Genomic DNA, 14,761 nt, shown 5'->3' with positions numbered 1-14,761 from the left:
GAGTGTTCCCATTGGCCCTATACCAAACATAGATGGTTTGTAGGAAACCTAAATGAATTTCATTCAGAGAGAAAGACACACACACACATACTTATGTGTGTATATCAATGTATGTTTAAATATATTTGTATATGTACTATAAATCCCAGTAACTACAGCTCCCAAGTGTCAAGGTCTATTTCCCCCAACTCGATCTGTGTTCATATTTGGGCATATGGAATATTTGTGCCAAGTTTGGTCCAGGTCCAATGTTGTTTGAGTCCACAGTGCTCTCTGGATGTAGGTGAACTACAACTCCCAAACTCAATGCCCACCAAACTCTTCTAGTGTTTTCTGTTGGTCATGGGAGTCCTAGGTCCCATTTCATCATTGGGCGAGTTCCGAATGCTCTTTGATTGTAGGTGAACTATAAATTACAGCAACTACAACTCCCAAATGACAAAATTAATTTTTTTTAGTGATGGTCACTCCTTGAGTTAGTAGGTGTTTTGTGGCCAAATTTGGCAGCAATTCGTCCAGTGGTTTTTGAGTTATGTTAATCCGACAAACGAACATTACATTTTTATTTATATAGGTGTGTGTGTGTGTGTATGGAGCCCCTGGTGGCGCACTGGGTTAAACCGCTGAGCTTTTGAACTTGCTTACCGAAAGGTTGGCAGTTTGAATGGGGTGAGCTCTTGCTGTTAGCCCCAGCTTCTGCCAACATAGCAGTTTTAAAATGTTGGGTAGATCAATAGGTACTGCTCTGGCAGGAAGTTAACATCAGTCCATGCAGTCACATGACCTTGAAGGTGTCTACGGACAACGCCGGCTCTTTGGCTTAGAAATGAAGATGAGCACCACCCCCCAGAGTCGGACATGACTAGACTTGATGTCACAGGAAAACCTTTACCATATATATATAAATGTTCGTTTGTGGGATTAACATAACTCAAAAACCACTGGACAAATTGAGACCAAATTCGGACACAATACACCTATCAGGCCAACAAGTGACCATCACTCTAAAGAACACTGAAAAATACAGCAGAAGAGACTTAAAAAGACAAAAACAAAAAAAAAGCATTACAACGCATGCACAAAACCACATATATACACACACATGTATACACATATACACAAACACCGAACTTGGAGGACAATCTTACTCGGACAATGAGGGATCACCCAAGTAAGTAAGTAAGTACAAGTTAGTAAGTAAGGACCTCACAACCTCAGAGGATGCTTGCCGTAGATGCAGGCGAAACATCAGGAGAGAATGCTTCTAGAACATGGCCATATAGCCCAAAAAACCTATAACAACCTGTTTTATTATCTGGTTGGAGGCCACTAGGGGGTGCTAGAGAGAGAAGCATAGTCCATTTTACACGGGTGGAGGGTGAGTTGAAGGAGTAAAACTGATTTCCTGTTATTTTCCCCACCCATGTCCCCGTTGTGGAAACAACCCTCGCTTATGATATCGGAAGTTGGGAGGGGGAATAACCAGCGAAAAAAGGGGAAATGGTTTGCCTCTTTCAACTGCCCCCCATGGACTATTGTATTCTCTCCAGCACCCCCTAGTGGCCTTCGCCCAGATAATGGAAGAGTTCCGAAAAAGTAATTAAAACAAAATCATTTTTAGCCAAAATGTAAAACTTAAGTTTGTCTTTATTTGTGTTTTATTACAGTATTCATATCAAGTTGATACAGAGTTTATGTTTATGGTATAGCATGGAGTTTAATATTCATTAGGTCTATTTTTAATAGCAACTCCCACGCAACCGGAAACTACATTTATCCAGCATTTACCAATCCCCATGGGTGCCAGTTAACTGAGTGTCAGCTGTGTTTGAGATCTTGCAATTATGGTTAAGTGTATTGGGGAGATCTGCACCTTTAAGGCTTTAGACTTAGCCAGTATATCCATTGGTGAAGAATGATGGGAATTCAAATAAACATGGCTCTGAAATGTGTTGTCGAAGACTTTCATGGCCAGAATCAGTGGATTCCTTAAGTTTTTCGGGTTGTATGGCCATGTTCCAGAAGCATTCTCCCCTGAGGTTGTGACCTCACAACCTCTGACGATACCTGCCATAGATGCAGGTGAAACGTCAGGAGAGAATGCTTCTGGAACATGACAATATAGCTCGAAAAACCTTCAGCAGCCATGGCTCTGGAATATTTTTTTAAAAATCCAAAAACCAAACCTAGATTTTGCCACTTGCTGACCACTGTGATAATGTGTATGCATAGCTGTTTTTTCCCCTGCCATTTCATTGATCCTCAAACTTTCTCTAGTATTAATTTGAGTAGTTTGTCGTTTCAAAATAAGGACAACATTTTACTATTTCATTTCATAAAGTGGAATTTGTGCATCCAAGGATTTTGGTGTCCATTCAACGTCCTGGAAGCAAACCCCAGTGGATATCTAATGCTCATTCTACAATCTTATTGTCATAATATGCATCTCACAACTAAGAAGGCAATGTGTCTTTTTTCTCTTTCCACTCTTAGAAGCACCATGGACCAGTACAGCATCCTGGGCCGCATTGGAGAAGGGGCCCATGGCATTGTTTTTAAAGCCAAAAATATAGAGGTAAGTGGGATCTTTCTTGTCACCACAATTCAACTGCTTTCTCAAATATGGAAGTTAAGACCTGTTTTTGGTTTTTACTATACTCTCTTTCTTGACAGACTGGGGAGACAGTTGCCTTGAAGAAAGTGGCTCTCCGGAAACTAGAGGACGGGATCCCCAACCAAGCACTTCGGGAGATCAAGGCCCTGCAGGAAATTGAAGAAAACCAACACGTGAGTAGTTTGTTGAAGTGTGTGCCATCAAGTGGATGAAATGCACTAGCCCTCCAGGTGTTTTGGATTTCATTTCCCACTGTTGACCATGCTGTCTGGGGCTTCTGGGAATGCAAAGATCAAGGACTGAAGAATGGGAGGAAAGTGTGGTTTGCACGAGGTGTTCTTGGAATCAAATTTGTATCTGATGGCTGAAGATGGGCTGATTTTCTTTCCATTTTCTTAAGTCAAAGGTTCTGGTGTTCTATCTTAGCGTAATGTGATTTGAGTAGTGTATGGAAGAGGTTTTCTGATTTGTAGTTTGTTCCCTTTGGCATGAGACTTTAGAGCAGCGGTTCTCAACCTGGGGGTCGCGACCCCTGGGGGTGTCGTTTGGCCATTTTTGGGTGGTCGCGAAGCTGCCTTAGACAGTCCCGCCCCCTCCAGAATGGCTGCCGACCCCCTGAGCCAGCCAAATGGCACTCCTGGCAGGCTCCTCCTCCTGCTCTTCCCACAGACTTGTGCGTAGTCAGGAGGAGGAGCTTTGGAGGCAAACGCACAGGGGAAAAAGACTCCCCTCTGTTCAGACCTGCAAGGTGAGTAAACTTCTCCCTGCCGTCCTCAATACCTGGCCATCCATGGAGCCTTCACCGCCCGGCCTTGCCTCCATCCGAGCTCAGAAGGGGTTGGGGTCGGACGGAGGGAGTTCTCTGTGCCAAGTGTGAGTCCATCCCATGGCTACATGAGTTCAGAATGCTTTTGGATGGGAGGAAACTATATAACCCAGCAACTCCCAAATGCCAAGGTCTATGTTCCCCAAGCCTCTCCAGTATTTTCTGTTGATCATGGGAGTTCTCTGTGCCAAGTTTGAGTCCATTCCATGGCTGCATGAGTTCAGAATGCTTTTGGATGGGAGGGAACTATATATCCCAGCAACCCCTAAATGTCAGGAAAATAACCCCAAAACTCTCCAGTTATTTCTGTTGGTTATGGGAGTTCTGTATGCCAAGCTTCTTCAATTCCATTTTTGTTGGAGTTCAGAATGCTCTCTGGTGGCAGAGGAACTATAAATCCCAGCAACTGCAACTCCCAAATGTCAAGATCCATTTCCCCCAAACTCCACCATTGTTCAAATTTGGGCATATTGATTATTCATGGCAAGTTTGGTCCAGATCCATAGTCATTTGGGTTCACTGTACTTTTCGGATGTAAGTGAACTACATGTCCCATAAATCACTGTCAGTTCCTCCCAAACCCCTCCAGTATTTTCTGTTGGTCATGGGAGTTCTGTGTGTTCAAGTTTGGTCCAGGTCTGTAATTCGTGGGCGATCTCTGTGGTCTGTGAAAGTCAGAGCTGAATTGGTTGAAGGTACTGCAAATCCCATCATCCATTGTCCATACTCGCCCAAACATATTGTTTTTGTGATTAATCACTATTCTTTAATTATGTTCAATTTGTAACAATGAAAATACATCCTGCATATTAGATATTTGCAGTAGAATTCATAAGAGTAGCAAAATTATTTATGAAGTAGCAACGAAAATATGGGTGGGGGTCACCACAATATGAGGAACTTTATTTAGGGGTCACCGCATTAGAAAGGTTGAGAACCACTGCTTTAGAGTCTGCAAAACCTATGTCAGGTCATTCCTTCTCTCTCTTTAGGTGGTGAAATTGAAGGATGTCTTTCCTCACGGCACAGGCTTTGTGCTGGTGTTTGAATACATGCTGTCTGACCTGTCTGAGGTGATCCGCAACTCCGAACAGCCTCTCACTGAGGCCCAAGTGAAAGGCTACATGCTTATGCTGCTCAAGGGAGTGGCCTTCTGCCACGCCAACTCCATCATGCATCGGGTAAGCGCCAAGTCTAGTCTGATTATATTCTTCGTCAGGGTTCCTTTTCCTGAGCCTGTGCTCACTTCCCATCTTTTCCCACGAACACCTGCAGGTCTTCTGAATCTTTGTCTTTTCTTTACAGGACCTGAAACCAGCCAATTTGCTGATCAGCTCCACAGGTCAGCTGAAAATTGCTGACTTTGGTCTGGCCAGGGTCTTTACCAGTGATGGGGAGAGACTCTATAGCCACCAAGTAGCCACCAGGTGAATAGGGATTGGCAGGGAGTATGGACTGATAATTATTAAGGCAAAGTGTAGTAGTTTGACCATTGGTCTTCAACTCAAGATCGGGGTTCTGTTTCATGCTCAATCATGAAAACCCATTATGTAACCTTGGGAGAGTCACACACTCTCAGGCCCAGATAAAGTCACCTTAGGGCAGTAGTTCTCAACCTGGGGTCCCCAGATGTTTTTGGCCTACATCTCCTAGAAATCCCAGCCAGATTACCAGTTGTTAGGATTTCTGGGAATTGAAGGCCAAAAACATCTGGGGACCCCAGGTTGAGAACCACTGCCTTAGGGTAAAAAACATGAAGGCATGCAACAACAAATTAACATCAGCCCCCACCCAAGTACATATTTTATTCCAATACTCTTTAAGTCTAGCTTGGAAGTGTAGTTCTCACTCACAAATAATTCTACCCCCCTATCACACCCTGAGTTTTTAATAATTTTATGTACATGCGGCCCGCTCACTGTCATAATGTTTGGTTTACTTTAAAATATATATTTTTTTCCATTTTAGTCATATGTTCTGTATCTTTCTGCGATGTTGTTTATTTTATTGTAACTTGTATCTTATTTTATTGTAATTTGGCCTCATGTAACTGCCCCGAGTCCCCATTAGGGAGATGGTGTCGGGGTATAAATAAAGTTTATTATTATTTACTATTATTATAGCTGTGGAGTAGCACTGGAGTAGGAGGATGCTGAAAACTGTGGCATAGATTGTATGAGAAGAGTGGAGTCTGGTGTGTAAGTAGTGATAGAGATGAATGGGTTTGGATCTCCTCAGAGTCATGACTTTTGTGATCTTCTTCTCCATGAGGTGGTATCGGGCTCCTGAACTTCTCTATGGTGCTAGGAAATATGATGAAGGTGTGGATTTGTGGTGAGTATCTTTAATGATGATGATGATGATGATGATGTTTATTTATATCCCACCCTCTCTCCCCAGAGGAGTCGGGGCTGCTTACAACATAAATAATACAATAAGTGCAATACAATAAAATACATAAAATGGAGCAAACAATAACATATCAAATCAATATAAAACACAAAATACAGAACAATCAAGTAACAAAATTAACAATAAAAATACAGTCGTTCCTATGAGCTAAAAGAACTTACTACCCCATTGAGGTAAATCCATATCCTAGAGTTTGACTAATCATTATTAAAAGCCCGTTTAAATAACCAGGTCTTTAAGTCCCTCCTAAATGCTGTGAGGGTGGATGCCTGTCTACTCTCCTTGGGGAGGGTGTTCCAGAGTTGGGGGGCCACCACTGAGGAAGCCCTCTTCCTCGTCCCTGCCAACCTTGCTTGCAAAGGAGGTGGGACTGAGAAGAGGGCCTCCCCAGCCGATTGTAAGGCCCGACCGTATAAATAGGCAGGACCCATTTACTTTTTTTGCTGCAAGAGTCCTGATCCTCTCATCTGGACACAATTTTGTGGGTATTCTTTATTGAGAATGAAAAATTAACCCCAACCTATTGAAACTGCAGGGTTAGACAACAAATAGGGAGAATTTTGGATTCCATGTGTAGTTAAATATAGCATATGTAACAATAGGTCAACCTCATAATAAGGTGAGGGTAGGATTGGGGGCCAAAATTATGGATTTTGCTATGATCCATGGCTCAGTCGAGAATAAAATATTGGGGCGTGTACAAACAAATCCTTTCCTTTTAAAATGTATAAAAGGAATTTACTTAGAAAGAACTATAGAGAAGGAGATCTGTTTCTTTGTGGTATTACAATGGAGAGGGATATAAATTGCATTGCTAATCTTAAAATGTCTACACTTTAAAAATACACATAGGAAAAGGAAAATAAATGAAAAATGGGGAGCAAGGGGAGAAGGGCAAGAAAAGCAATCTGACTCTATTATGGCCCCAGTGCTAAGATAGTGGCAAGAGACAGAGGAGAGAAGCTCCCATCCCATTACCAATCCCTTGTCGAAATTAGAGAAAGAATGGCAGCCCTCCCTCCTTCCTCTCCTTTCCCCCCTGCCCCTAAATAGCATTTAGTAGCAACACGGAGGAGCTCAAAGAATGCATCTGTCTTGGCTCTTGGGGTGGAACTGAACAGCGGTAGCCATTTTTAAAATAAAGGCTTGCTGCATTATTCTCTTTGTAGAAAGACCATGATGGCCATTTTTAATAGAAGCAGAGAGGCTTTGGCAGTAAGTCCCTATTAAAAATGGCTGCCATCAAAGAGGATAACATTTTTGGGGGGGAGGAGGGAAGCCGCAAGAAAGAATCTCATTCCACAGCAGTTTGAACCGAAGAACTAGGATTTAGTAAGATTCTGAAATGTAGATGATTCAGCTTCACCTCCTGTAATTTGGGCTACCGATTTTCTCTCCTTTGATCAGGGCTGTGGGCTGCATCTTCGCCGAACTTCTCAACAATTCCCCCCTCTTTCCTGGGGAGAATGATATCGAGCAGCTATGCTGTGTCCTGAGAGTGCTTGGGACTCCAAACCAGAAGATCTGGCCGGTGAGACTTAGTTGTCAGGGGCTCAAGGGTGAGAATCATGCTGCCTTCCAGCTATCTTTGGACTGTAACTCCCATCACACCTAGCCAGAAGTGAGGAATACTGGGAGTTGCAGTCTGAAAGCATCTGGAGGTCTATACTTGCTCTCCACCGCCCCCTTCCCTTTAGATAACTTGCTAAGACAGGAACTGTGGTTTTTATTTTATTTTTTATTTACAGTATTTCTATCCCGCCTTTCTCAGCCCAAAGGCGACTCAAGGCGGCTTACAAATTGACAGCAATTTGATGTCACGATAGTCATAAAAATACAATTAAAAACATTATAAAAATCCATACAAAAAAACCATTAAAAACATAATCACCAGTGCCTTCCTGTTAAATTAATTTTTCCAGTAGCAACGTCTAGCCGTTCCATGTTCGCTCTTCCATAGTTTTATGTTTATCTATTACGCTGCATTTCCAAAAGCTTGCTATGGCTATTCCTCCATGGGAAGGATGGAGATTTTCAAAGTAAGAGAGATATTTTGTTGTTGTTGGGACAGGAGATCACTGAATTGCCTGATTACAACAAAATCTCCTTCAAAGAGAAGTTGCCCATTCCTCTGGAGCAAGTAGTACCCGATGCCTCTCCACAAGCTGTGCAGCTCCTGAAACAGTTCCTGGTCTATCCTTCCAAACAGCGTGTGCAGGCAGCAGAGGTAAGGCTGAATACACCCTATTTTCCATATTAGCAGAGGTTCCTAGCTGGTTTTCATTGCTGCTAGAATGTTGCAGGTGAGGAATTCTGGAGTATCATAGTCAGCAAGTAGCGGGGCACGTGGGCCAGCAGCATGCTGGTGAGCTATACAGGTGGAACTGAAGCTTATGACTGCACACAGATGCCATCATAACTCGCGTGTGTGTAGTCACGTATCAAATGTATTAAATAGTCAAACCTGTGGTAGGAAATATCCATTCTCATCTTCCATAATTTATTTATTTACAGTATTTATATACCGCCTTTCTCACCCCTGGGGGGACATAAATAATGGCAAAATTCAATGTCTTTCATTGGGCACCGATTTGATGGCAATACAAACAATTACAATAGTAAAACCACAATTAAACATAAATTATAATTAAAACAACACATCAACAAGTATTAAAACAATAAAACAGTTTCATTAGTCGAATCGCTGTTCCAGTCAATGTCCCTCTAAAATGCTACATACATCTACTGTCCGAAGGCCTGGTCCCGGAACCATGATTTTAATTTTTTTCTAAAAGCCAGGAGGGAGGGAGCGGATCTTACCTCATTTGGGAGTGTGTTCCATAGGTGGGGGCCACAGCTGAGAAGGCCCTGTCTCTCATCCCCGCCAGACGCATTTGTGCTGTTGACGGGAGCGAGAGCAGGGCCTCCCCGGAAGATCTTGGATTACGAGGTGGGACGTAGGGGTGGAGGCGTTTGGACAAGTAAGCTGGGCCAGAACCATATAGAGCTTTATAGGTCAAAACCGGCACTTTGATTTGGGCTCAGTGGAGCTGGCATAGCAGCTGACTATGCTGACTATGACTCTCATACCAAATCTGGCTCTCTAGGATGTAGCTCTGTCTCCTTGATCAGCTACATGGTTGCTCTTGGATTCATTATCGGTGCTCCTGAGCACTAAAAAGGAAGGAGTAGTTTTATACCATGGGTGGAGTCTGCTTCATCTTCTCTTAGTAGTCAGAATTAAGCAGAAAGAGAGTTGTTGATGAGTGGCTGAGGTGATGGAACTGCACTGCGGGAAGTGGCTGGACAGAGGGAGTAGCTCCTGCTGTGTCTTGTATAAACACTGATGGAGACTGCGGCTTCACAATTGTTACAACTGGCAACCATATGCCCAAAAGTTCCTACAAAATTTATTAAATAGTCTACTAGGGTGCAAGCCCCGAATCTGTAGGGGATAGATTCCAGGTGGCTGCATCAAAAGTAATGGGGAATCCAACTGAATAAATTGCTTCTCGCAGAAGAATACCATGGAGTTGTGTGGAGGATCTAGGAAATGCTTAGAGGACACCTCTCTAAGTATTTCCTCCAACACAACTGTATCGTCAACATCCAGCAGAAGCTAGCCTGGATGCCTATGATGTGCTGAGGAAATACATTAAATAAATGAGACTGCAGATAAAGGTCTCGCAGATACGAAAGGCTTGTCCTTTTAATTGTAGTTCATTTGAGTTTGCCACTTATTTTTGCATTCCTGTGTGAGCAGCGAAAGCAGGCAGCATATTTAAGGCAGGCATGGGGAAAGTGATTCTTGAAGCTTTTAATTGTTTGTTTATACCACCTCATCAGCAGCAGCAGATGTGGTGAAACCTTAGGCCAACTGAAAGAGCACTTGCTTATTATTCTTTCACCTCTTCCCTAGCCTTTCTGTGTTGTTTCTTTTTAGATTACGATCCTGCAGTCTGAAGTTGTCTTGTGTTCATTTGTATATAAGCAACTCAAGGAGATTTTTTTGGCTGAGGTTGAAAAGGATTGTGTTTGTTTGTCAGTTTGTTGCTGTGTGCTTTCAAGTCATTTCCAACTTTTATTTTGAATCTAAGATTTGGTCAGGGGGCTTGTTTTTGCTTTCCTTTGAGGTTGAGAGAGTGTAACCTGCCCAAAGTCACCCAGCAGGTTTCTATAGCCGAGTAGATATTTGAATCCAGGACTTCAGAGTCATAGTTTCATGCTTAAACCACTACGGCCCACTGTAGATGCATAAATATCTCCTGTAGGCAGATGCAAAGGTAGTGTTGGTGTCTCGAGTGCTTCTGGCATGAAGCTAATGACTATTTCAAGTCCAACCACTTGGAGGCACCCTGCACTTCCTTTCCTATTGTTTAACATGGGAAACAGTAAGAAAACTGGGGGAGTGTGCTGAATGCAGGCTTCCAAAGAAGTTGCCATGCAGATCTGCCTTCTTTAAAAAGTATGCATTCTGCCAGGTGTCAATGTTGGAACACATGGGAAGGGTGAGAGGGCTTTCAATGAAATGGCAGCTCTAAACCGACTAATTTGCCTTTTTATAGTGAAATTAGGTTGTGCATCCATTATCTAGATTTCCACAATCCAAAATATCCAAATTCTGAAATTAGGAGCTGAGTTAGGGCCCTACCACACAGCCATATAATCCAGATTATCAAATCAGATACTCCACAATATCTGCTTTGAACTGGGTTATCTGAGTCCACACCGCCATATAATCCAGTTCAAAGTAGATAATATGGGTTTTATACAGCTGTGTGGAAGTGGCCTTCGTGACACCTTTGCTTTCTGATGGTTGAATACACACACACTTTGCTTTGTGCTCAAAATTATTGCAAAGTAATGAAACATTAATGAATGTTGTATTTAATCTTGGGTCCCATTTCCAAGATGTTGTTGTTCATTCGTTCAGTCGTTTCCGACTCTTTGTGACTTCATGGACCAGTCAATGCCAGAGCTCCCTGTCGGTCGTCACCACCCCCAGCTCCTTCAGAGTCAAGCCAGTCACTTCAAGGATGCCATCCATCCATCTTGCCCTTGGTCGGCCCCTCTTCCTTTTTCCTTTCATTTTCCCAAGCATCATTGTCTTCTCTAAGCTTTCCTTTCCTTCTCATGATGTGGCCAAAGTACCTTATTATTTATTTGCAAATATCCAAAAATTTAGAATATGGAACACTTCTGCTCCCAGGTTGAATATCTGTTAACCAAAATAATTGGGAGCAGAATTGTATTGTAACTTTTAGTAGGACTAGAGTGGTGACTTCCTAATAGGGACTGAGTGAAATGATACCCTTCTCCATTGGCTTGCTTGTCGCTGTGTATTTAAACCAAGGGTGAACGCTACTTCACTGAAATGATATCTTCTTATTTAAAGTCCTGCAAAAATCAAAAATCAAAACAAAACTTCAGTCTTCAAATTTTACTAGGACAAACTTTAATTCTTCCTCCTTTACTAAAGATAAAAACAACTCCTAGTTTTTTAAGAACTTTCCCAACAATTTCTACCTAATCAGGGAAAGTAATTTGCCCATTTCAGCCATTCTGAACTTTTAAAAATCCATTACCCTTTTGTTTTGTTTTTTTCCATTTCTGTCCGTACAACAGTCTTACTGCAGTGTCATATGACATGTCGCCTTAAAATTAACACTCTTAAATTGCTCATTTGACAATCCAAAGAAAAATATTATAATATGCATAATAGTTGTGTGAGTTTAAATGCTTCCTTTCTATAATTTCAGGGACAATTCACATGGCAACATAAGATGCTAATTCTAAATTTTAAGAATAGATGGGACTGATGTACCACACGGCACAACTCTGGATGCAAAGAACTAATTTGCAGAATAGGTGTCATCTTGGATCAGTTGACTATTTTAAAGAGGGTTGCAAGTACGCTGTATTCTGAACCAAGAAATGCATTTTCAGCAGTCAGCAACTAAGAGTCAGGCAAACAAGAAATAGCTGTGTGAATAAAGGGACTAGACTCATACAGCAGTGCATTGGCATGCTATACTTTTAGATCACGCATTCTACATCTGTGGCCCTCCAGCTGTTTGGGCCTCCAACTCCCAGAATTCCTGACCATTTAACAAGCTGCTTGAGGCGTCTTAGAGGCCCAAACAGCTGGAGGGCCACAGTTGTTGAATGCCTATTTTAGATGGTACATGCCTTTGCACTGCACTTTCATCCCATGCCCTTGTTTCCTTAGCTACAATTAGCACTATCCCATTCCCTTGTCTTGTTTACAGTCTGGCCATGTCTTATGATAATTGTCACCATTGGGCATTGTTCTGAGTTTAAATTGTTATTTTATATGCTATATGTTTTACTTTATGGTGTTGTACAGTGTGTTTATTTTATACTTTATTTTAGGCACTTTGTGCCATATGTAATCCCTGAGACCCTTTGGGGAGATGGAGGAAGGGTACAAGAATAAAGTTGTTGTCGTTGTTGTTATTATTCCTGTGGAACTCCTTGGGGCTCTCCTTGGCCGCTCTTTGATCAGGTGGCCCATGGCCAGACTGAGACCATGTTTGTTTACTTTTCCTTTCCAGGCCCTCTTGCATCCTTATTTCTTCACCCCTCCACTGCCTGCCCATCACTCAGAGCTGCCCATTCCCCAGCGTGGAGGCAAAAAAGCCCGCCAGGGGCCCCAGCACCAGCGTGACTTCCACGTGGAGCAGCCGCTGGAAGAGTCTCTCGTGGATTTAGAACTTGTGGCACCGTATGTGATTGACGTGTGAAGAAAGGATTTCTTTTGTTCAGATATGTGTGGTGTGTATTTCTTATTGAGGGGCTGCCTCACTCTAAAGAGGAACTCATCCTTTCAGCTAATAAGAGGGACCCACAAGGTTGGTGGAGCTTCTACTCCCGCAAGAAATAAAATAGTTGCTCATGCCCAGAGCCTGCTTTTATGCAAGCATGAAAAGCAGGGAAGGAGGAGGAGATGCCCTTTGTATGTTACTGAATTTCAACTTCTGTGATCCTCCTATACTGGCTACCACAGATGAGAGTCAGCATCCTACAATATCTGGTGGGGAATTGGGGGGAAAAGACAGAAGCTGTGCTCATTGTGGCAGATTTCAGCATGGGTAACCCTTCCTGATCTTACACTTTGCCCATTGGCAGTATTTCTTATTTCACTGAACCAGTGTCAGCACAGTAAGATACCAGGGAGCTTCCCTACCCTTTTTAGCACTTTCTTGGACTTCAAGGACATTCCAGTTTTCTGCAGTTCTTCTGATGTTTTGTAAAAGCACTGTTTTTTTTGCAGCATTGTAAAGTTTGATAATTAAATACTTATTTATAAACATTCCTGAACTCTTTTTTCAAATGACCACTGTGAACTCTTTGGATCAGTCAGTGTTGGCTTTCTCAGAGATGGGACATCTGCTAGGCTTGCTGGAATGTGTTTTTGTCGTTAAGAGTGTGTGTGTGTGTGTGTGTATCAGCTTGTGTTTGCCTTCCAATTGCCTATTGGCTTATGGCACCCCCATGAATTTCATGGGGTTTTCTTAAACAAGGAATGCTCAATACTGGTTTTAGAATCATAGAGTTGGAAGAGACCTCATGGGCCATCCAGTTCAACCCCCTGCCAAGAAGCAGGAAAATTGCATTCAAAGCACAGATGAGAGTCAGCATCCTATAATATCTGGTGGGGAGTTGGGGGGAGAAGACAGAAGCTCTGCTCATTGTGGCAGACCACAAGGTCATGAGTTCAAAGCCAGCCTGGGTCGGAGTGAGCTTCCAACCAATTGTGTAGCTTTTTGTCGACCTTCGCAACCTGAAAGACAATTGCATTTGTCAAGTAGGAAAATTAGGTACCACCTATGTGTGGGGAGGCTAATTTAATAAAATTTACGAGGCCATAAAAAAGACTCCAGCAAAGCATTCAAGCAAAATCATGCGGGGAATGCAGAAGTACTTCATCAGCGTCGCAGATGGATGATGAAAGCGACAGCTCCCCTGGTGGCCAGAAAAAGTTAAATAGCCTCTGACTGTTTGTCTATTTCTGTTGTGTGTCTTTGGCATTGAATGTTTGCCATATATGTGTACATTGTAATCCGCCCTGAGACTCCTGCAGGATGAGAAGGGCAAAAATAAATACTGTAAATAAATAAATAAACACCCCCAACGGATGGCCACCCAGCCTCTGTTTAAAAGCCTCCAAAGAAGGAGCCTCCACCACATTCCAGAGCAAAGAGTTCCACTGCTGAACAGCTCTCAGTCAGGAAGTTCTTCCTAATGTTCAGATGGAATCTCCTTTCTTGTAGTTTGAAGCCATTGTTCCGCGTCCTAATCTCCAGGGAAGCAGAAAACAAGCTTGCTCCCTCCTCCCTATGACTTCCTCTCACATATTTATACATGGCCCTCACCATGTCTCCTCTCAGCCTTCTTTTCTTTAGGGTAAGCATGCCCAGCTCTTTAAGCCGCTCCTCATAGGGCTTGTTCTCCAGACCCTTGATCATTTGAGTTGCCCTCCTCTGGACACATTCTAGCTTGTCAGTATCTCTCTTGAATTGTGGTTCAATTGCGGTGCCCAAAATTGGGCACAGTATTCCAGGTGTGGTCTGACCAAGGCAGAATAGAGGAGTAGCATGGCTTCCCTGGATCTAGACACTAGGCCTGGGCAATGCATGGTTCTAAATAGTTCTAAAGTACTTACAAAACTAAAGTTCCGGTGGTGAAAATTTCAGAACTCTAACAAAACTTTCAAAATTTAATTATTTCATTATTGGAGATTTTTATGACAGAACCAATTAGGAACTGCCATTTATAATGAAATTTTGAGAGTTTTGTTAGAGTTTTGAAAATTTCACCACCAGAACTTTAGTTTTGAAAGTACTTTAGAACCATTTAGAACCATGCATTTCCCAGGCCTACTAGGC

General features: G+C 42.6%; 1 protein-coding gene across 1 annotated transcript; it reads left to right on the top strand.

Annotated features, from left to right (window-relative positions):
- The first annotated feature begins 2,474 nt into the window (after positions 1–2,474).
- Positions 2,475–13,183, top strand: CDK20 (cyclin dependent kinase 20). Its single transcript, XM_067464203.1, has 8 exons — positions 2,475–2,575; positions 2,674–2,787; positions 4,433–4,621; positions 4,746–4,867; positions 5,712–5,774; positions 7,260–7,383; positions 7,924–8,079; positions 12,428–13,183. Exons 1-8 carry the CDS (start codon positions 2,501–2,503, stop codon positions 12,614–12,616), a joined length of 1,032 nt encoding a protein of 343 aa, XP_067320304.1. The 5' UTR covers positions 2,475–2,500; the 3' UTR covers positions 12,617–13,183.
- Positions 13,184–14,761: the final 1,578 nt, after the last annotated feature.

Source organism: Anolis sagrei, chromosome 2 (genome assembly GCF_037176765.1).
Source record: "Anolis sagrei isolate rAnoSag1 chromosome 2, rAnoSag1.mat, whole genome shotgun sequence".
In the NCBI taxonomy this organism is placed as follows: domain Eukaryota; kingdom Metazoa; phylum Chordata; class Lepidosauria; order Squamata; family Dactyloidae; genus Anolis; species Anolis sagrei.
This window is presented reverse-complemented; position numbering and strand designations above follow the sequence as displayed.

Coding starts and splice junctions, on each gene's coding strand:
- CDK20 (XM_067464203.1), top strand. CDS start 2,501: ATGGACCAGTACAGCATCCTGGGCCGCATTGGAGAAGGGGCCCATGGC. Junction 4,868..5,711: donor AGCCACCAAGTAGCCACCAG/GTGAATAGGGAT, acceptor CTTCTCCATGAG/GTGGTATCGGGCTCCTGAAC. Junction 7,384..7,923: donor CAAACCAGAAGATCTGGCCG/GTGAGACTTAGT, acceptor TTGTTGGGACAG/GAGATCACTGAATTGCCTGA.